General features: G+C 41.7%; 1 protein-coding gene across 1 annotated transcript in view; it reads right to left on the bottom strand.

Annotated features, from left to right (window-relative positions):
* Mpped2 (metallophosphoesterase domain containing 2) overlaps positions 1-23,845 on the bottom strand; it is a 169,572-nt gene that overhangs the window by 120,937 nt on the left and 24,790 nt on the right. The window contains exon 2 of the mRNA XM_028767103.1: positions 1,125-1,306. Coding sequence (XP_028622936.1) covers positions 1,125-1,306 — 182 coding nt within the window. The remainder of the gene's footprint in view (positions 1-1,124; positions 1,307-23,845) is intronic.

The raw sequence follows: 23,845 nt of genomic DNA, 5'->3' as shown, positions 1-23,845 counted from the left end.
TTATTCTTAACATATCTTAAACATTTTAATGAACACTATTGTCAATTAACGCACATCTTCTATCATCTCTAATAAATAATTTAAAACTTTCCCATACCTTGCTTTACTTTGATTAAAAACAACAACAACAATAAAATAAAACAAAACTTAAGATTTCTTCCTAAATCTTCTGAGTAATTGTCATTGGCCCATATAATATTTATGACTTCATTCTTCAAGAATGATGTTTTGCTTGTACTATATAACTCTTTAGTGTCTTCAGAAACATTTTACCCTATTTTGTTTCTTATTTTGTTTATAGTTTTTATTTTCTTTACAGTGTCAGGCCTGACCTCAGCAGCTTGCAGATGAATGTGTGGTAGGCACATTCATCTGCCTCTGCCACTGGGCTGCACCTCAGCCCTAAGCTCTCAGACCAAACAGGTGTGAATAATACCAGGATGGCCTTGCAGAGCTGATATCTGATAGCTGTCCTCCCAGGACTGTGTTTTGCTGAATTACAAGACCATTGATTGGGTAGTCATGTCTGTCCTGCCACGCTCCCTTCTTCCTCCCCACTCCCTTGACCCCATGTTCAGAAAAATCTGATGAGTTTTATGTCAGGACAGCTGATGTCTGGGGGAGTCCTGGCCATTGTGCAGGACCCTGGGGAAAGCTGCTTCTAGGCAGTACAGAGCTAAGGAGGAATTGTGTTTCCCAGGGGGACTTTCATGTCCTCTCTGTTACTTAGAAGCATTCTCTTACCTCTAGGTCTTTTGTATACCTTTGCTAATGGTACCTTGGAAAGACTACAGCCAATGAATTAAAAACATGATGCTAGGCCTTGTGTGTGCCAATGAATGTCCTCATTAAAGGAGGAGGAGGGAGATGAGATTGGTTTCAAAGCTTCCGAGCTCTTTGCCCCAGAGCTGCTGAGGCCAGGCACTGAAAGGATGCACAGTAAAATTAAATATCTAAAAATTCATCTTTAATTAACAAAATTGGATTAAAGCTAGACACCACAGCATATCATACAAGAAATGGCTGAGCTGGCTTCCAAGTGCTCTAATTCAATTAGGACGCAGTGAGTGACACTCAGACCGGGAAAGGTTAATTGGGGCCGCCAGAACGCAATCATTCCTTACCTAACCAGTCATTAAACTTCTTAACCTCTGAGGGCAGTCCCAGCTCGGTGAAATCGCCTGTGTGGAGAAGGATGTCCCCATAAGGCATCTGGATACCATCTGTTCTGGAGTGTGTGTCTGAGATGCAGACAAACCGCGTGTGGCCCGCTGGTTTTGGAGTGTCATATGGGATGGGGTCGACCCTAAAGTAGACATAACAGATCCCGTAACAGTTAAACATGTTAGAACCCTCGTAATAATCATCACGCAGACACATCGACTGTCATCATGCACACACCTAAACAATCTAACTCAAGGACAGAAGAGCCCAAGGTAGAAAGGAACACCTGGGGGATATGAAGAAGAGAGCATCCTTCATCTACAGTCTCACTAGGAAAATTCAAAATGTATTACTTACCTGGTAGGAAAATTAAAAGGCAAGAGTCAGAAAAAGCCCAAGAAACTGATAGTGATTAATACTGAAGTGCTGGGATATTGAGCCCCAACGAAGGAAGCAAAATTATGCCCTTTCTCTCTCATCATGTTTCCACGGATCCCGCCACTCATTAGGAAGCGGATATCTCATTAATTCCTTCTTAAACATGCATAGCTTAAGCAAAGAGCTAATTTACAGAGAGCAACCTGCGCATGCTCAGCCAGCTGAGATGCAGAGACAGCATTTACATTCAGTTTCCTTTTCACACTTAGTCAACATCTATGTCTTCAGATTATTGCTATGAAGTTTACTGATCAAGTTTTGGGGAGGTAAAGGAATGCCACATAACATAAAAAAAAAAAAAAGATGCATAGAAGAAGAGTTTTGTCAAGTTCATCTTACCCCCAGGAATTACTTGTAGTCTAGGTTACACCTTAGGTTGGAGAGGATGACCAGATACCTTGAACAAAGATTCTCTCTTATCTAAATAGGATTTTTCGAATGGATCTGTTTATACCTGTATGTGCATTAATACATGTATAGTTTCAGAGACCTAAGCACTGTGAAATTACATGAGGGCCATAAGAACCAAAAGGCAAAGTGATCAACCTAAAGCCAAGAAAATGAAAGGGAACATTTTTGTTTAATTGAGTGTAACAAAGTGTGCTAAATAAACTTGCTAAAGAAATGCAAATCTGACTCTTGGAGCATACAGTTTTAATTATTTAAGAGGTTTGTCCCCGAGTTAAGGGCAGTTTAACTGTATCAACTCTCCACCAACAGCTTCCTTTAGGCATGTGCATTTTTTGTTGGATGACAGAGGAGAAGCAGCAGCCATAAATGCAGCGAGGTCACCAGAGAAGCAACTAGGTAGTGTGGAGGTTGGAGTGTAAAACATTAAATAAGGAATGGTATTTTCTATCTCAGCCTCACCCTTGATAGTTGGCAAGCATCCGAGAACACAGGGAAACACATGCAAACTTCTGGTGCAGAATGTCTCTACAGGGTTTATTTAATTTCTTTCTCTCTCTGTCTTTTTAAAGAAACAATCTCTTTAACAAGGTAATTGCAAGAACAAAATAAAGACATTCGTATGCAGCCTAGACTGTCCTTGAATTTCTTCCAGGTGAGCTTAATCTCTTCATTTTTGTCCAAGAAGCAAAGTAAAGAAGAGAGGGGAATGAAGAGAGGAGCGGGAGCATCCAGAGCTGGGATCAGTTATTGAAGTCAATCTCATTAGACACTCCCAAATAAAGTTTGACTTGTTCAAAACACATCTGTGGATTTTTCCTGTAAAGGCTATGAATGAATAGCTGTTACCATGGAGAAAGTTTCCTAACCCTCTGATCTCATCAGTAGCCGATGAGCCCCTTTTATTATATTCAACAATGTTTTTTTTTAACATAGGAAATTATTCAGTCTTTCTTTCGATGCCTGGAAATTCTTACACTCAACCTCAGTGGCTCCCACCTTACAACATCTCCTGTCTTCTGAAAGCAATTTCCCCAGAGAATGGGTGAGTGTTCCCCTCTGCAGCTGACTGTCACCCTCTAAAAGCCACAGGTAAATTCAGCTCTTAGAAAATTCAGCTGCTCACTCTAATGGGACTGCGGCATTCAGGCCCAACTGACAGACATGTGAAGATTTTATTATTGGATCATTAAAAATGAGAGCAAGTTAAATGTTGTGAGTGTGCACAGGTGTGAGTGTGTGTGTGTGTGTGTGTGTGTTTTCCAGTGTTTATTAAACTGATACAGCACATAGAAAAGGTCCTACTCTGTAATTCTGCCAAGATGCATGCAAGGCTACTGCATCAAAATACTTGGAAGTCTACTGCAATATATCATAGGGTTGTCAAAGCCATCATTTTGAGTTACATAAACAGAAAGTAGCACAGGCCATTGAAACAGACCCCTTTGGTCTATAATTCCACAAGTGCGACAGAAGCCAATCATTACACTATACAGAACATTTCCACATCTTGACTACAAGTTGGACAGTGAACTTTGTGAAACCATGGGAAATGCCACTCAGTTTTTGAGTCACTTCATCATCCTTCTGCCTCCTCCCCTATGCTCCAGAGACACATGTTCATGCTCAGAATTAATGCATGAAGTCCAATGTAATAGAAGTGGGGGTGGAGGCAGAAAAAAAGAGAAACTGTCTTACCTTTGCTTTGAGCCAGAGTGAGTTGAAGAGGCCAAATCAGACAGCAAGACATGCAGAGACATGTGTCACCCATGGACTCTACCAGCATGATATTATCAAAGAGAAATAGCACATTTGGGAGATACATAAAAGAATGATTGAAGACAGGAGTTGGGGGTAACGGGGAGGATAAAAAAATGCAAACTGAATACACACACTCTGATCTTGAGACAGTGAGGACCTTTATTACAACATAAAGTTCAAAGCAGGAGATGGCTGCAGAAGATAAGACAGGGCACCCCAGAGCCACACCCTAGGACATCTTGATAACTATCACCTGGGAATCCACAGAAGGAAGGTATCTCGAAACACAGACTCCAAAATCGACAATAAGATGTCTGGGTCAGTAGGTAAGTTTCAGTGGAAATAATTAAAGTCGAGGCGACCCTGAGGGAAACCATTCCTTCCAAACAGGGCATCTGATAAATACCTTCTGAAGGCAAGTCAAGACAGCCAGATGCTTTTGCTACAAAGAACATCCAAGGGGAACTCTGCTGGAGGCAGATCTACCTGTTCACCTGCAGGAAGACTCACACTGCATTTTCCTCTGTACTCGGTAACAGTGCCACTTACGGCTCATGCTACTGACTTCTAGGATGACCCAACATTCTCCCTAGAGCATCATGACAAGTATCCTAGGAAGTGAGTATTTACCATGGCCACTGAAGCCCTGCGGCCAGATTGAAACATCAGAATATGATCTGCACATACTTCTGAGTACTCCCAGGGGGAAAAAAAATGACATGGAGAGATGAGAAGAAAACACAGCATCATAAAATCCCAAAGCAGGGCAAAGTGTCAGGTTCAGTACTTTACATGATGCTTAAATCCCTTCTACCCTTTCCCGGCCTAGCTGATATAAATTTCCATCACAAAGTTTGCAGAGAAAGGGAGATTTCAAGCCCCTTCACTTCTCCCAGCCATTGCAGGTGCTGAAGTTCTGCTAACTAGATAGTCTTGTTTCTATCCCGCCAAGCAACACTAGATCTACCCGTAGATTTGTGGGTAGCTCTCAGCTTTGGCCATAGAAGTTTCTTTTGCAGTGGATAGTGGTTAATGCAGAGACTCATAACCGGTCAATGTGCTGAATACAGAAAACCCAATGATCGACTGTGGATGGGCCATCTCTGTCAAGCCCTTACCATCCAAGGCTCAGAGAACTTCATGGTAGAGGGAGCTTGGAGAATTTAGACTTTAAGGTGGAGAGGAGAGCTATGGAAAGCTGAGTTCTGGATATAATATGGCTGTCCCACACACCACCTCATAGCAGCTTTGGTTAACTCCACAAGACGTGTCTAAGATCAAACCATAGCATAGATGGTAAAGACTACACTCTACTGAAGAAGCTTCTGGCAATTAATGGCTGCTAAAGAAGGAAATGCCACCCTCTTTTGAAGATGTAGACACTGGTAGGTTTCCCATGCCTCAGTGAATGACCAGATTCCCATGTGCATACAGGTAGCATCAATTGGGTAGGGAAGGTTATTAACAAAAGGAAAAGAAAAGGAAGATAGCAAGCCAAGATGGGAGGGGGGTGAAGGCACAAGGGAAGTAGTGTTGTACAGATATGGACAATATGCAAGGTTATAAATGTTCGGAATGTTCAAAGAATAAAACAATATTTAATTTCTCCCCACAAAAGATTTTAGCCCCAGATTCTGCATCTCTAGGGAAAGTAAACAGGGTCCAGAAATCCTATTGAATTGCAATTCTGAGTCATTTGCTTTGGGCTTAAGTTTCTTAATTCCTTTGAGCTGTGTTTCTTCCCATCTATAAATATGAGAATAACGATCTCTAATTTGCTATGCTGCTGGAAAATATAAACTGTCAAGTACAGGGTCTTCACAAAGCACATGCTCTAACAATGGAAACAGAACAGCAAGTGTAAAGTGAATGTGGTCACAGAGGCAGGCTAGAGTCAGAGTTCAAAATCCCACTTGACAGGTACAAAAGTGTGTGTCAAGCGACCGTCTTAGTATCAAGGTACCTGACGTGAATAACTTAAAAGAGGGAAAGGTTTCCTTTGACTCACAATTGCAGGGGTTTCCATTCATAGTCACCAAGTTCTGTTGCTTTGGCTTGTGTTAAGGTCAAATATCATGTCGGGGAGTGTGTGGTGGTCCAAAGCTGTTCTCACCGTTGTGGCTAATAGTGACAGACAGAAGAGCCCAAGGTGCCAACTACTTCAAGGCTATACCTCCCATGGCCTTCCTCCCTTCCACTAGGCTGCAGCTCCTACAGATTGTACCACTTCTCAACAGCAACCATAGACCAGCAACCTAAATGTTAACAAAGAAAATGGCCGATGGCACAGTTCAGATTCAAACCATGCGCGGTATAAAATCACATTATGTGGCTTAACCCTTTGCCTGGCTCCTTCATCTAGACAAAAAAAAAAAAAAAAGAATATGATAGTGCCTCTTACCACACACATATGCACACATACACATGAAAATGAAAAGGAGATCTTTCACACAATAGATAGCACAATAATGAACATAGAATCCACACTCTGAAAGCTTCTTTCCTGCCATCACTTTCGTGTCTTCATTCTGCATTCTGAAATAGTAAGAGAGTGAGAATCCAGTCCCTTTTCCACACAGCAGCTAGCCAAATATTTGAAAAAGTCTTCTGTGATCTTCTGACATCTTTACTCAGGTTGAGTGGCCGGTTTATCCAGTTTTTCTGTGTATGCAAGGGAACCTAGTGACCTCAGAACCCCTGGAGCCTAGGTATGAAGACACTGGTAGTTGGAACCTCTCCATTTATAATGTCAGAATTCATGGTCTATGCGAGTTGATGGCACAATGAGCATGAAAGACAAGTACTTATCTAGACCAACTGATCAGCTCAAACTCATTGTCAAGTAATTCTCCATTTCGTTTTGTATTGCTATATATGTATGTTTTGTGTTTGTATGTGTTTGGAAACTACATGTCTGTCTGGTGACTGCTGAGGCCAGAAGAAGGAGTCAAATCCCCAGGAGCTGAATATAGGAGACTGTGAACCACTACGTGGGTGCTGGGAACAGAACCTCAGTCCTCTGCAAGAGCAGCAAATGCTCTTAACCTCTAAGAATCTCTCCAGTCTCTATGCCAATTTTTTGCCAATCTCAAATATTATTTCTAAAGCTTAACCCAATGCTGTATATTCAAACAAATGAAGTATTCCATTACTTACTACTGACACTTGGTGTTTTTAGCAGCCTTCACCCAAATACCACACTACTGCTTTTGCTATAGAGTCATCTAGCCATGTGGCTTTTTTTTCCTCTAATAATTAGTTACACAGAATTGGAAGGTTCATTGATAAATCTGTAGGAAGAGCTTATCATGTGGTATGGATTTATTATTTACACCATGAGCACAATGAAACCATTGTGTTGTGTATACAATTAGCCTCTCATCAGTGTGATTGTGGAGTGTGACCCTTATCAAGTACTTTTTAACAGGATATCAATGCATTTATCATCGCCTGTACCACTCTAAACCCATCATGCCATGCTTATGAAATGCGCTGATTTTATCTGCAAAAACCTTCTAATGTGACATTAAAGTTTTCATTTTTAACATAAAATAGTTCACATAACATAAAAGCTAAAATTGTATGTGTGCTGTTATAGCACTAGAATTAGACATTCTGTTTGATAAAGACAAAACGAAAACCTGCAAGCACAAAACAAAAACAAAAACAAAACAAACAACAAAATCAAAAACGGATGGGGCTGGAAAGATGGCTCAGCAGTTAAGAGCACTGACTGCTCTTCTAGAGGACCTGGGCTTCAATTCCCAGGACCAGCATGGCAGCTCACAGTTACCTGTAAGTGTTTCCAGAGGAACCAGATGTCCTCTTCTGGCCTTCTTAGACACCAGGCATGTACACGGTGCCCAGATATGCAGACAGCAAAGCACCCATACACATAAAAACAATTGAAAATAAAATAATAAGTAAGAGCCAGGCTAAGAATTACAGAGCTTTTGTACTGGAGAAAAGCTCAGTTCAACTAAGCCTGTATCCTTTGTAAGCATTGACTTCACTTGCCTTCTTCACTTTACTATTTATTTTTTAAAGGTCTTTCCATCCTCGCAGAAATTTACTTTTTAGTTTGTAACTGAAAAGTATTATCTATGATGTCATGTTTGCCATACTTTCCAATTATACATTAAAATAAATTAAATTTTTAATCGCAGGTTTATCCACTCTAACACATCTCGCCCAACACCAATACCAACACATCTCACACTGTGGAAAACACTGATTGGTGTAAACTGACTCGTGCTCCCCTGAGGACTCAGAACCGCAGCTAATATCCTGCTTTCAGGGCTTGCAATCCCCTTCTCTGTTCATCCACTTAGTTCTGGAAGTTTCTAAACCTGAAGAAAAATATAGTGATTTCAAAATGATAAAATATAAGCCTGCAAGATAGCTCAGTTAAAGGTGCTTGCTGGCAGCTCTGACGACTTGAACTCAATCCACGGGACCTATGTGGCAGAAGAGACAACTAACTCCTAAAAGCTGTCCTCTGACCTATACACACATACCACACACCACATACACAGACACACACACACACACACACACACACACATGTACAAAAAGAAATAAATAAAGTGTGGTGGTGCACACAATATAGATAAAATGTAATAAAATTTTGATAAAATGCTAGTCCCCTAAACTGTCAGCCAATAATATTTAAAGAGTCCCTCAACTCTTATACAAGTTACCATCAAATTAAATCTCTCAAAATCTTAATATGCATATTATAGTGTACCAAGGGAAGAAACAAAATAAAAGTTTGGTTTTTTAAATGTTACTGGCAACAGTGGCCTTCATTCCTAAAGGATTTTAAGTCACAAGCACAAACGTGTGATTTTAAATACAGATCTCAGAAGAGGAGTTAATTCCACTGATAAGCCTTAAAGTGAGCCCTGACAATGAGGCCAGGGACGTGTGTTCTTACTACATGTTTCCTTCGAGAACTTGGGCAAGTCTCCTCCTCCTTTCTTGTGTATAGAAAGCAACCGGGCCAGCTCCAACAGTCACAAAGTTCCAGAAAAGCAATTCAGTCTCTTCTTCCCCTTTCTCTCCCCTTTTCCCCTTCCCTCCCTCTGCCCTTCTCTGTCTCTGTCTCTGTCAAACAGGGTCTAATCCAGGCCGATCTTGAATTTGTTATGTAAGCAAGGTTAGTGTAGAATCTTGAATCTCCTCTACCTCCGCCCGAGTGCTAGGACTGTGGGCAAGTGCCATCATGCCTGGGTACTAAGGTCTCTTAAAGCATCTTTCTTGTTTCAGCTTCACATTTCTGCTTCCCTGAAATGTTAACTGCAGTCCAGATCCACCGAAATACAGCTGGAATTAGTGAGACTCTGGAGAAGAGCGGTAAAATGGTAACTTCAGCCTCCAGGCAGAGCTTGCAGGAGGATCTGCTCCAAAGAGGAACAAAGGAATCAGAGTACTAGATATCACAGGAAACCAAAGGAGAGGATGTCTAAGCTAACTAAGGTGCTTCCAGAATGAAGCTGTTCTCTTTTTCCTGAAACTTCGAGCAGATGAAGCTTTCCTGATTAGGCTACCACACCCCAGAACTGTCACAGATTTGAAGGAGTGTGTACGCCAGAACACTCCAAGTGTATAAATACATCCCCATCTGCACCGAGGGCACTGCTTCCCTGGAACTGCTGAACCACTGTATCAACACTGTTCTATCACTAGCTAATTACATCGAACAAAGCCCACTGCGTGGGCACATGCCCCCTCTGGTTTTTTTCTGAGGACAAAAGTGCAGTGCTGACGTTCAGTGAATATTAAGTGGCAACAACTTAAATCAGAGAGCGCTGCTCGCGACGTGAATTCACGGTCCTACAAGTGTGGTGACATTCCAGGTGTTAGTGGCCCATCAGCCTGGTTACTGTATTAGCCTCAGAAGTCTCTCAGTTGGCAACAGCATTAGGTGTAAGTAACCCACTGGAAACACATTGTTTGAGGCTAAATGTCTGCCTCTAATGTGACAGCCATATTGATTAGCTTAAAATTTTAGACAACGGTCCTACATTTGTGAAAGAGTGACACATGACACTTTCCTAAGAGGTCATTCTTCCAGTCAGTCAGCTGGTCAGATAAGTCAGTCAACAATCTTTCATAACCACTTATTTACGTGTGCCAGGAACCATGCAAGGTGCTTAGGAGAGCAAAGAATCTTTAAGGATTCTGCCATAGTCTACAAATTCTCAATTTAAAAAAGTATAGTATTGGCAAGTATCTTGGTCATCTGGTTATCTCACAAGAACTTACTGCGCACCCCCTGTAGCCCATGGATTACGCTAGGTGTTGTGGAGGTAGTTACAAGAAGCAGTGAGATAGTCCCTGTGGTTTGTGGGAAAACACGTGCAAACATTACAGTGGAGGGCTTCAGTATTGTGTGGGGTAAGGTAGAACATGGGGCACTGCCTGTGTGGGGGGAGAGGGCATTTCAGTGGACTCAGAACACGGGGCAGTGAGTGTGTCAATATCAGGTGCACAGGAGTTGGGGGTGGATGGTGGGATGGGGTGGAGGAGGAGTTTCCTCCTTCCATCAGAAAGACAGAACCCCAAAAGGGCCCACAGTTAGAATTTGACTTCAGATGAAAACAAACATAGAACAGTAAAAGTCTGGAAGAAATAAGGGTTTATCCAGGAAGTAAGAGTAGTGTGGAGCTCCTTAGCCTGTTGGGGACGTGTGACTAAGAAGATGTAGCTGGAAGAGTGAACCCATGACACTGAGAAGCAGACGTTCTGAAGCCCATGTAAGATTGGAGGAGCCAGAGAGAGCCCGACTCTGAACCTGGAGGAGCCTCACAGCTTCAAAGAGCTCTGAATTTTAGGAAAGCTGACATGGCTCCACACAGGGGATGAGAAGAGGAGCGGAAAGGTCAGCTCAGAAGTGACGACAAAAGCCACAGACATACGGTGGTACAGCTAAGCTGGGTCAAAGGGGAACACAGGGCTGACATCATACACCAGCAGCGTCACGCTCACATACACTGTCAAGGAGTGTGTATATACAGCCAGCCAGTCAGTCTCCTGCAGGAAAGGCAACAGGGAAGTGATGACAACCTATTCCAGTGTCACACTCACACACACTGTCAAGGAGTCTGTATATACAGCCAGCCAGGCAGTCTCCTGCGGCTCTGTCTCACATCCCTTTCAGCATCATCTGAATACAGAACACTGTTACAATATCACCCCAACAGTGCTAAGGAATGGTAGTAGCAGTATTTATTTACATGCCAGGCACTGGTGTGCAATGCACTTAGGAAAAAAACTAAACAACAACAAAAATCAACACCAAACAGCAGGGCCATTTCAAGTAGGTTGTAATAGTCATTGTTGGTTTCTAACTCTGATTACTTAATAGAGTCACAAAACTAGTCATGCATAAGGCAAAAAAAAAAAAAAAACTCACAATTTTTACCCAAATATAGAAAATCATGTAAGTATGTTTCAAGATAAGTGAGCAATTTGAAGACCCTTAGCAAAGTTCTAACATTTAATTACTTTTCAAAATTAATCCAACATAATGGTTTTTACATTTAATAGTTATGTCTCTGGAAGCTGTTTTGAGATGATAAAGACTTTAATCCTATATTTTTACCCCTTGCTGAAATGGCTAACTCACTGATTAGTGGCAATGCTTACATCCATTCACATTACCCCTGGAAGATCACCTTCTCCACACTTAGGGGGTGGGGAGGCTGCGGAGCTAGAGTCCTAGCAAGTGTATACTTTCTCATGAGTGCTATGAGCTGCTGTATCCAAGTTATAAAGTCCTCCTTAGGGCTGTTGCCAGTAGCTAGCTATTCTGCTAAGAAGAGAATCCATTGTAGGCCTGCCTGAAACCCCAGTGCTCAATTTTGTAATGTGGTTTTTGGAATTTTGGTTTCTTTGAAAAACACGGAAATATTTTACGAATCTATTTTTGTTTCAATCCCAGGTGTGACGAGATGCAGCTGCTTCATGATTCGCCTCATGCTCTAGCAGGGGTGTGATTTTTTTTTTTTTTTTTTTTTTTTTTTGCCAGCTGCATATAGTTTCTTCAGGTGTGTGATGTCTGGGGTCTTTTCAGAGGGTATAAAACTGCTAGGGTCCCGAGAGGCATGGTGAGTTGTTCGTAGGTTGTTGGCTATTGTTGGTCATTGTTAGTTATGGTTTGTTTAGTAGTTATGCTCAAAGATAAAACAACAAGAAGAAATTAGATATTCTGATGGCAAATATAAAACTTGCCCCAAGAAACTAGACACCTCTAATCAGCAGGAAGTGGTTTAATGATAACGTCACCCCCTAAGGATCTCTTTCCTTTCTTCTCTATCCTTTTTTCTCTCTTATCTAGTGTTAGGACGCTGAAAGGGTAGGGGAGAAAGGTAGACAAGGATGGAAGAAAGAAGAACCCACAAAGTAGCAAAAGACAAGCCACACAATTTACTTCCAACAATATCACAGGCAATGCCATCTATCACATTACACCAGCTTTGCCTGGGTTTTCCTGTTGCAGGACACTAACAAGGCCTACCAATAAGAACCCTGGGCAATCAGTCTTCCCTACCCTTTCCAATTAGCCTCTCTTGGTCTAGTGGTGATAAACCTTAGCCCAAAGGCAAAATCCAGCCTAGTGCTTGGTTTTTGTAACATTTAACTGGCAAACAACCGCATTCATCTGTTTAAATATTGTCTGTGGAGCTTTCAATATACCAGGGTGGAGTTTTATAGTTGCAACAATTACCACATGGCCTGTAAAGCCTAAAATATTTACTATCTGGACCTTCAGAGGATAGGTTACAAACATGCACGCATGTATCCACAGAAAAACAAACACTCAAAAAAGCAGAGAGACCTGGTCATGAATGTGCTGCCTTCCTAAGGGAAAGGAAGCAGGGTCAGAGAGCTTAGGGAAGGGTGATTTTGAAGAAGGAGGCCACGCTCTTGAAGAGAAAAGGGAGGTTAGAATCCTTGTGGCAAAGTTCACCTGAAATCTTCTCTCCTGTGACAGCATTCAAATGTCTTTGGTTGATGAAACTTCTAGGAAGGACAGGAAGGACAACTGAATCTCTTGAAGGAACTGTCTTTAGGCAGATAAGCAATTTTGAAGAAAACCTCTCAAGCATTTGTTATTTCCCAAGCGACTCAGCAGAAAATAACCAGGATATCATATTTTAGAGTGGCACAGACAAAGCTTCCAGGACAAGGTTTGTTGTCTCTGGATTCCATCACTCAACACACCTTTGCCTATATTATTTTAAGGTTTATTTTAGTTTTACTTTCATATGTGTTTGGTGTAGATATGTCTATGCGAGTTCAGGTTCCCTGGATATGGAGTTATAGATGGTTGTAAACCACCATATGGATGCTGGAAACTGATCCAGGTTCTCTAGAAGAGCAGCAAGAGCTTTTAACCACTGAGTCATATCTCTAGCCAAGCAGACATCTACTAAATAACAAATTAAAGTGAGAGGGATAGCTTCCCTGTTTGGTGATAATGAGGCCTAATTATCAGTGTTGCCTCTCTTCTGTGTCCAGGGCACTTGTGCATTATAACCTTGAACCTTCTGAAAACTTCAGGGACACGTGTACTTGTGCACTTTTTTGTGTCCTCCGAACTTCACTGGTGGTCAGTTACTAACCTTGGAGGTTTGCATTGAGACCCTGGCCTGTCTAAATCTCTGTGTTTATGCTGCAGTAGTGTCCTTTGGTGGGGTGGAGGGAGATGGAAAGCCTTGAAGAGGGCAGCCATTGAAGTCAATGCTCAAGCCTCTGGGAGTTAACTGACCTAGTAGTTATCTGACCTGCCTTACTCTTTGGGCTACGCTAAACCTGTGCAACTGACAGACCACTGAAAGAAATGAAAACAAATTTTGTCTGTAAATGCAAATAAGCTGCATCCAGGAGAAGGTCAATTGACTCTTGCTCTAATTTTCTGTGTTCTTGTAAACTAGTTTAATCTTTATTCCACATGAGACTGTATACCTTTCTGTTCTCTCCCCATTCTACCACATCTATATAGAGAGAGTACTATATAGAGAAAGTAATCTATCATCTTGAATCTTGACTTTTCATTTAGGATTATATGCATAACAAAATATAATCAGCATGCTAGAAATCACACACACGCATACACAGGGACATACACGCATACTTACATACATGCATACATGTATATGGAGCAGAGAAAAAGCAAAGCAATTAAGAGTTCCCTATAGGTGACACTCAGGTCACATAGAAGGATCAAGACCTATCAATGCAACATGGCTCTACCCTTCCCTACTATGAGACCTTGAACAAGTGACTAATCTTGTGAAAGCCTCAGATCTTTCATCCGTAAACCGGGGTGATGATAAGACTTGCCTCTAAGACTGAACCAAGACATCACTACTGCACTAGTATAGTTCCCGTGTGCTCCACTCAATCTACCTACATTGAAAATGAAACCCCAACACAGCAATGTTAGAGACTGCACCTGCCTACTGATGGATTAACAACACTGTCATCCTTATAGTGATTCTTAATCTGAAGAATGAATTTATTCCAAAAGCAAGTTGGGCCACCACTTGTTCACTCTGTCTCTCACCTTCTTGCTTTCTGGGACAATGCAAGCAAAAAGGCCCTCACCAGATATTAACACCTTGATCCCAGATTTGCTAATGAGCAGAACTGAGAACAGGAAATGACTTGTGTGGCATATTCTGTCACAGTCCTTTGTTTGATCTATCATTGCTGAAGTTCTTTCCTTCCACGAGAAATATGTATGAAGCAGGTTACTTGGAGATGAAGAGGTCTACACTATAGAAGGCTTTTCTTTTCTTTTCTCTTCTCTTCTTTTCTTTTCTTTTTTAACCTGCTCCATGAAAAATCATAGTTTAGCATCGGAGAACCACAATGATTTTTTTGACATAAAAAAAAAACAGGATTTAAATTTGGAAGGGGAGAATGGAAAAGGCAGGGACAGGGAAGTCTTAAATTCAAGTTCTGAAGGAAGAGTTTTCCAGTGGTCACATATGCAAGGTGACTTTTCCTAAATTTGTTAAAGTTTGTATCTCTCCTTCACAATTGCATTGAGATTACAAGAGCTCAGTAAGAACTATTATCTAAGTATCAATTTGTACAAAATGTCAGCACTAATCATTACTTCAGTTTAGTCTGATCACCCTATACAGTGTCTTTAAGGAATAAAGTGGTTTTTTTATTTCAAACTTTATAAGCAACAGAAACACACAAGTGAAGATTTATAGAACCAAGCATACAGATCAAATTTTATGCAAACAATAGAATTCAACAGCTAGCTTACATGTGCACACATACGTATATGTATACGCATTAAAACAATACACAAGTCCTAAAAAACCCTCGGTTTTACTCTCAGGGAGATATGCTTTCTTCCTGTGCCTGGACATACTGCCATTTCTACACTTTATGGATCTCATAGCTTGCATCCAAACCTTTCCTGTCCTACTCCAAATCAGTCACTTCTTGGGATACTTTGGCTAGCAAAAACAAACTGCAGCTAATCCTCAGTTCTGTGTCAACATTTGCTGAAGTCTTACTAGAAAACCTTCATCCACCCCGTTTGCATAACTCCAGCTGTGCTTCCATTCTCTCTTCTTTCTGCTCTTGTGTGCATGCTAAGCTGCACACTCCTCACATGTGCATTCTGACAAACAGTTTATTGTTGTCTCTATTGCCCTGCTAAGACTCAGGAATGCCGGCTCTTTCTGCTAAAGCACCGGTGTGTAAGATGAAAGAGGGTTCAGTTCATTCTGCTCTTTTTGCAGGAACGTACTTTCCTGCTTTCACCAGGTACTGCCTGTGCTTCAGTATCAGATATCATCAGAGCCACATCTCTGGGCTCTGCCTTGTAATAGTTTCAAGCTCTTTTCCTTGTGAAGTGGTGAGAACGTGACCGCCACCATCCATAAAGGCTGAAGTGAGTGTACTTAGCTAAAGGGCACTGTAATAATTTTTCTCTTCCACATGAGAAAGTTAGTCTTGCAAATTCTGTGGCTCACTGCTTGCTGTAAATCATCTTTTGGGAAGGGGTGGTTATGAGGACATCCTTTCTACTAGTATAGTCACAGTCATATAAAATATGGTGGCTCCCCTACCAAGACTCAGATTTCCCAAGATGAAAAGGAAGTCATTGTAGCAGGTGACATCCCCCTAAATGTCCACGGTAGGGAAACAGGCTCTGCTGAGACTGAATTCCGTTAGTGTTGGGGCTGGGGCTCCTCTGTGGAAACAGTGGAATCTCATAGGAGTCTGCGATTTGGAGAGGACCAAGCATCAGTCTCTGAAAATATTGCTCTGCCCCAACAAGCATCAGCCTTTGGTTCTAAAGAACTTACTGCCTCTTTCTCATCCTTGCATTACCACACCAGAAGCACACCTTGGTCGCCAGTGTAGTCGGAATAAAATATAATTTCTCTCTGTTTGTTCCGACTCTTAAATGCTTACTACAGGACTGGGGCCAGTCAGTACTCACACTACTAGAATTGCAGAAAAAGGCAGGGATTTCAATGCGAACTTTCCAGGGTAAAGCTTTGCTGGCCATCAGTAGCAACTCAGGATGCAGCCAAGATGGGTAGTCACTTGGTCTGAGGGGTACAGTCAAGTTTACGCACCGACACACAGTCGGTCACTGTCTCTGTCTGGTGTTCCCTAGCCACCCGCCTCATGCCTACACAGATTGCAGGGCAGAAAGCAACAATCTCTTTCCACCACCCACCTCACTCATGAGAGAAAGTGCAAACAGCAGCACCCCTGTCAGGAGACTCCTTATTAGCCAGAAGACACAGCCTGGGGAAAGATGCATTAAGTTCTCCTACCAGGCTCAGTCTAGCTAGGCTCTTCCTTGGTGAGAAAGCAACAAATCAGGCAGATGGGTGAATAGCATCCTAGTGTTTCTGGAGGAAAGCTTTTCTACCCTGAGGGACTTGGCATAACTCCCTTGACTTGTTCTATGCAGGCTGCACTCCCAGAGAAGAGCCAGCATAACTTCAACCCAAGAAGGGAGAATGATTCACCCCCTCTGTGCTGTCTGCTGCCCATCTCCATGTTTACCACAGTATCAGTAGAGCCCCACACCCTTTGAAAACACTTCCTCAGGCATAATTCAGTCCCATCTTTACCTTCTAGAACATTGTTACTATTCCACAGGGAGGGTAAGGCCCAGAGGGCTGAGTGGCTTTCTTAAAGCCAAAGTCAACAGCAGAATTTAGTACAGGCTCCAAGCTTCTCAACTCCCAGTAATAAAAATAAAAGCTGCCATCAATGAGTCCTGGAACCAGGGGTTGGGCTCTGTGCCAAATGCCTTATAAGCATTACCTCATCTATTCATTGCAAGAACCCTGTGGGGTAGGTATTATTAATCCCATTTTACAGATGAGAGATACCAGGCTATGAAGTTAAATAATTTCCCCAAGGTCAGAACCACCATAAAGCGCAAAGCCTCAACTACAAGAGGAGTCTGTCTGTATCCTGGGATTATTCACTCTTACACTGACTGCCTCTCTGGCAGATCCCATTCACTAAGCAATCCAATGCTTGGTGTAAGAAATACAAGTCTTCTTCAGATTTCAAATAAATTACTTGTAAGTGCCTAATAAACTTCTGAAATCCTCGTTTTAACAACTTTGATAATGCCAAACAGAAAATACTTTAAAAACTAAAAATTTCTAACCTCTGTCAGGTGTTTTTACTGGTCCAAATGTTACTGGCCTCCATCTCTTATTTCATTTGAAAGAAAAGCAAACGGCTTAATATAAATTCCTGCGTAAATTTTACTAGACTCCTGAGAAAACTTCATGAGCACAGTAGGTTCTGGAGACAAACAGGCACAGATTTAAATTCCAAAAGCACAAACTGACAACCTCTGAGATGCAGGCAAGAACTAAGCCTACTCCAGTGTTGAATTTGCATTTAAGTAAAAATACTTGCTTCCTGAGGATGCTGACCAGAAGTGGTGGAGAGCCAACAGGCACAAGGCGGAGGACCACTAATTATACTATTATTGTTTCTCTGCTATTTCTGCCTCCGATTGACCTAATTTAAGCAGGGTGATGGAAACTGAACACTCTCCTTGATGAATTGCTCCACATACAGTATGGATATAAACAGAGAACAATGCACCCATGCCCTCACTGGGGGACATCAAGTTCCTTCAGTCAGACCCATCCTTATTCACCCTATGACCCTGACACTCCTTATTCAGCCAGTACTACTAAAACTGTCATGTCTGCCAGAGCTCCCTCATTCTCCTGTCAAATAGGTGTTATTATACACACACACACACACACACACAGAGAGAGAGAGAGAGAGAGAGAGAGAGAGAGAGAGAGAGAGAGAGAGAGAGAGAGAGGTGTTAATCCAGTCAATCAGGAGTCACCTGAGAAAGCAGAAAGGTCAGGGATGAGTTTGTGTCCCTTTCCCCAAAGAAGAGTTTTCCCAAAAATATGACAAATTATGTTTTACTATTTTTTTAAGCTTCGCTTCTCTAATTATAAAAATGCAGTCTTACTAAAGTTAGGGAGAAACTTTGTAAAATTAAGGATATATATATATATATATATATATATATCTCCAAGAAAGAAGGACTCATAATTCTTTCTCCCAGAAATAGCTACTAGTAACATTTTGGTATCTTTCCGTTTCCTCTTTCTTCTGTGATTTTTTTAAAAAACATAATTGGGATCAGTATGTGCGCAGAATGTTATATTCTAGGTTTTCTTCTTTTTGTGTGTATGTCTTTTCCCATTCCACTTCAATCATTATAACATCAGCATGCTGAATGATCCCAAAAGCTCCTTGTAAACATTGGCACTGGCTACAGAATATTACATATACTGGTTTTGTCAAAAAATTCTTAACCATTCCTCTCTTCTAAATTCCCCCAAAGGTATTTAAGCTGTCAAGCCCAGATACAATTCTCTGTGAAGAGCCCTGATGAGGGGATGGTCCTGAGCCAGGCCACTTGGGGAACCAGATATGTAACTTCTGTCCTGCGGTGAGAACTACCGTAGCCGTATTATTGAAATGCCAACAGACCTTGCATTCATTGATACGTGAGCTCCAAATGCCAGTAGTTCTGGTCAACAACCATAGCAACTAAATAAAACCATGCTCTTGGCAGCTCTGGCCACCCACAGTGGAAACAGGGAGAATCATAAACACCTCCCACCTTTGCAGTCCAAATTCAGTGTAAACTGGAGTCCAGATGTGAATGGTTTCTTTTCTCCTCTTCCTCTGCTCAGTTTATTTCTGAAGTCATTGTTCCATCACCACTCAGCACCACTGGCCACCAAGTGAACCATTAAAATTCTATGTTTTATGTAATGTATCACATCCCTTTTATTTTCTTTCATGGGTTAAAAGACAGAGAAGGGTAAGAGTTTGGTAAAGGATAGTGAAATTGTTTGTCTTACAGTATACAAATTGATGACAGCAAACACCAACATCAGGGCTCACTCAGTACTGGTGCTATCAGGCACGACCACCAAGGCCAAAGCTTTCCACTCACCATTGTTGAGAACAGAATGAATAGTAAGCTCCATTGGTATTTCCCACAGTTAAAACAAGCAAATGCTCATGGATTCCTGCTTTGAGTAATTACAGGTTAAGCAAAGAGAAGACAGCAGTTTTAAATTTCCACACCTGAAATTGCAAAAGATCTTTATTGTTCTTGAGGACAGCAAAGTGAGAATCCAGAACTAAATGAGTCAAGTTCAAAGAATGATCTAATGGAAAGATTGGGCTGGGTCACAAGAAGACCAGGGACAATTCTGATTCAAGCACCATGACTGGAGGCTTAAACGGCCACTTTGAAAAGTTCCTCAGGTCTTAAATATGACATCTAGAATGCCAAGCCCCATGTGGGACATCAGACAGGTGCATCCTAAAGAACAAGGTTTTTCAGTATCAGTGGAGACAATAAGAAAAGTCTTATACAACAAGGAAGCTGTCAGCACACCAAACTGCAAGAAATCTAGGAAAGCAGATGACCCTAAACAGAACATCGAGGGCCTAGACATTAAACAATTAAGACTAGGGCTTCTTTTCTATTTTATGAAGGTAATGAAGAAGGACGGAGAAAGGCACACCCTTCCCAAGTTATCCTGAGATGGGCTCAATTTAGAACACCCAATTTAGAACCTTCTCTACATTCTGTGAACATCCCAACTGCAGAGCCTTCGCTTCCAACCCTGTGCCAATCCTCTATCAAAAACTGTGGCAGGCTGAACATTCAGCTCAGGTCAAGGTCAGGCTCCTGAACTGAACTGGACAGTAGTTCATTCAAAAAGGTCTACTCTGAGCCTCAAACAGTGAAGTGATAAACCACTCCAACCTCTCTGCCTGTTTGCCTCACTTCAGTTTAGAAAAGGGGTTTCGGTGTTGGTTACTAAACTGTAAGATGACATCTCAAATCCAGAGACCACAGTCAGGATCTCCTTGTCTTGTTCCTTTAAGAAAAGGCTCAGATTGTAAACCTTCTGCCCTATATCCCCAGCATGTCCCCATGAGTCCTGCTACCTACTGTATAGCATTATACTGTCACTTGACTGTATCTGTAATCAACTGAGACACAGACCTCTGGCATGGTCTGAGGGTATATCCAGGAAGGATTAACTGAAGAAGTCTCTTTCCATCTTCTGACAGCAACTAGATATGAAGATGAGCAAGGAACAAGCAGAGGCACATCCTAGTCCATTTTCATCGTTTGCTGGTGGGCAGCACATCTACCCTATTGCTATCCTGCCAGCCTTTGCTGACATCAGACCCCAGCTTCTTTAGACTTCCAATGTGGACTGCAGAACAGTGGCTCTCCAGGATCCCTGCAGGCCTCCCAGTGCATTCTGGGACTGCTAAGACATCCATTTTCATTGAGAAGCTCCAAGGTTTTTATATTTTCCAGTATACAGCCATTTTTGGGCTACCCACCCCATATCACGTGAGCCAGTCTAATACTTCTTTGCAGTAAATATTCATTCTATCAGTTCTGTTTCTTTAGAGAACCTGGATACATATACTCAGCTTCCTGGGGTTTGACGAGTCTCTGCATTTGCTGCATTTAGTACTGATGCCATATGCTAGCCTCTCTGATCTCAGTTACTAGCACGGCACTCCACAGATCCATGTGACCTCTTCTCCTTTCAAGACGGCAGCTCACAGCAGCTCCGGAGGGACAAAGTCCTCTCCTACCATTTCCAGGATGCCAATCTATGACAGCAGAGTCATCATCACCCAGTCCACAGTCCACATGGGTTCCGACTCAGATGTGAGCTGTTTTTGTACATTGTGGGCTTTTCTTCATTTTCTCCATAGAAATTATTTTTCAAACCAGTTACACCCATGACCTATACCCCGTGAGAAACCAACTATTCCAAACCCAATGCAAGGTATAGAAGTCAAACAAACCAATTCAGAGTTCTAGAACCAGGAAGCAGGTTTAGGGGACCCAGTCTACCTTTTACAGTGAACAAAATAGGAGTCAGATGTTGGAATTAGAAGTGAGTCAACAGAAATACTGATACACGAAGCTCCCAGACAGTTGCTTGGGCCAGTGTTCATAGTTTTGTGACAAATACATATCTGTGAATCAAAGCAAAAATATCCGACATGCTCTTGCAGAATCTCAGCTTCCTTATTCCAACCTGCTGAAGACCAGACTGTTCTTCACATCTTTAATACCTCTGAATCAGTGTGACCCTTGAGAAATTCCTTTTTCGGGTCCCCAAGAATATTTCAAGGTTGGGAAAGAGCTTATCCTTTTGATTTTTTTCTACTCAGTTTGGGAGTTTAGGTGACTAAATAAACAGTTGGGGTGGCCCCTCTATCACCCATGACCTAGGAGTGCGGTGTGTGCATGGGAGCTTCTGTACTACATTCTCATCCAAACCTACAGCTCCCTGAGGTCCAGCAACTCATGGACAGAAATCTAAGTAACTTAGTCCTGCTAGCTTAGAATGCTGGAAATTGCAAGGAGACTTGGAGACCACTAGCTTTAGCCAACGTTGACCTCATTTACAGGTAAGGGAATTGAGGCCTAAGCTACTTGAATCTACATTCAATATGCTTTTTTCCACGCCTCCTTACACGGAGTCCCTCCATATTTGTGCTTCATAGAGAAGTCACCCTAGGTCATGTTTTAAGACTCTAGAGTCTCAATGAGTGGAGTCACTCCAAAATTCTGCTTTTGAGTCTGGATTACATTTCTGTCGTGATTATTTGTGACCTCAGTTCCACACGGTTTACCATGAGCCTCACTTTGGAAAAATTATGCAATCCAGGTTAGTCTTGACAGGCCCCTTTTGCTTTGTTTTCTTGTCTGCAAAAAGTAACTACCAGCTAAATTGGGAAAATTAAGATAATATAGGACTTATTAGGATAACTAGCACATGGTTAAGCACAAAAAGTGGTGGACATTTCAACATCTTCAGCATCACCACCAACACAACCTCTGTGAAGTTTACTTTCTCTCAATTGGTCGCCCTCTTTTTAGCTGTTTCCTTGGTCTAACTTAGACTGTGTGTATCCCCTGTAGTTCAAAAAGTTTAGCATATCCTGAATGAGCGGGAGAAGAGGTCATGTTTAACTAGCATAAAATAACAAAATGAGGACAAAACACAAACAAAATAGTAGGCTTTAGTTCTAGACTCTAGGCTACAATGAACTGTGTATGAAGACTCAAATCATCTATGGGCAGTGCACTGAAGGCCTCTGCCCACATGAATTTAGGAGATTCTCATTCCGCTGTGTTAAAAAGTTCCAAACTTGCAATTCTGTTTGCCTAGAAACATATCAGGAATTCAATAAATATTTCAGTGAGTGAATGAATAAAAGAAGCACCATAGCAAACAGGCAAATGCCTATCAAAATTGGATTAGTTACATTGTTACATTGAACATTCTGCTTACCAGGCTAAGGTAAGTTTTTTGAACTTGTCTATCTTATCTAGAGGTATCAATTCCAACATTTTTCTTGGAGACAACACACAATTTGTATAATATAAAAGTCAAATATTAATTTAGAAGAGCATGGGTATTTTTATTTATTCATGCCTGCTGATAGCCCAAAAGTAGCTACTAAGTCAAGATAAATTATTATCAGTGCTATATTGGAAACAGTGCTATAATTCATGTTCATTTGGAAATGCTGTTTTCTAGTTATTATGGGGTAAAATATACATAGTCAGGTTGTATACTTTGGTGGTTAGTTTCCTGGCTGTTTTTGTTGTTGCTGTTGTTGTTGTTGGTTTGTTGGTTTGGTTTTGTTTAAAGAAATTAGTACTCATTAAATAACCTATCAGTGAGCATTTCAAATTATTTGCTTGGTGCTCTTAACAGAAGAATATGCAATTATCTTTATTTCTTAGTTAACAGACCCTATTTAGCATTTATAAAGAATCATTGAGGTCAACTTTTAGATCAGCTTTCCAGTCATCAGTCCAACACCTTTGTGAGCGACTGGAAAGTTGCTATGGCAATATCCACATGAAAACTTTCTTAGATGGAGCCAATCCAAGACATTTAGCCTAGTGAGTCTAAAGACCCTTGTGCCCAGTGGGGAAAAGGAACATATGAAAATTCACCCGTGAGACTTATTTGTCAGGTATGTTGAGCTGGAGCTATGTGGACTTTGCCAGGACCAGAGCAATTTGATGGATATGTGGGAAGATGCTTTCTGGGGCTGAGACACATGGAGACAGACTATCTACGTGCTCACAAACCCGTTCTTAATACCCAGCTCTCTCACAGCACTGGTTTCTGCTCTCTCGGCTACTGGAGTACTGCAGGAAGGGTAACACAGCCAACAGAACACAACGTACAGACCTCAGACACAAACATGGGCATGTGCAGGACATACTTTGCTAACTCCTTTACTTATTCTGGTAAATTTACTTTTAAAAGGAGAAGAACCTGGCTCTATGATAAAGAGCCTGACTAGCCAGGCTTATGGGAGTCACCTTGTCAGCTGTGATGTGACGACGGAGACACAATTGCACACTGCCTCTCTGTGCAGCTGGAGCAGTACCCTTACGCGTTTAGGGAGCTCAATTCAAGTCCTACGGGGCATTTACACT

The sequence above is a fragment of the Grammomys surdaster genome, unplaced genomic scaffold (assembly GCF_004785775.1).
Source record: "Grammomys surdaster isolate TR1022 unplaced genomic scaffold, NIH_TR_1.0 170, whole genome shotgun sequence".
NCBI classification, from domain to species: domain Eukaryota; kingdom Metazoa; phylum Chordata; class Mammalia; order Rodentia; family Muridae; genus Grammomys; species Grammomys surdaster.
This window is presented reverse-complemented; position numbering and strand designations above follow the sequence as displayed.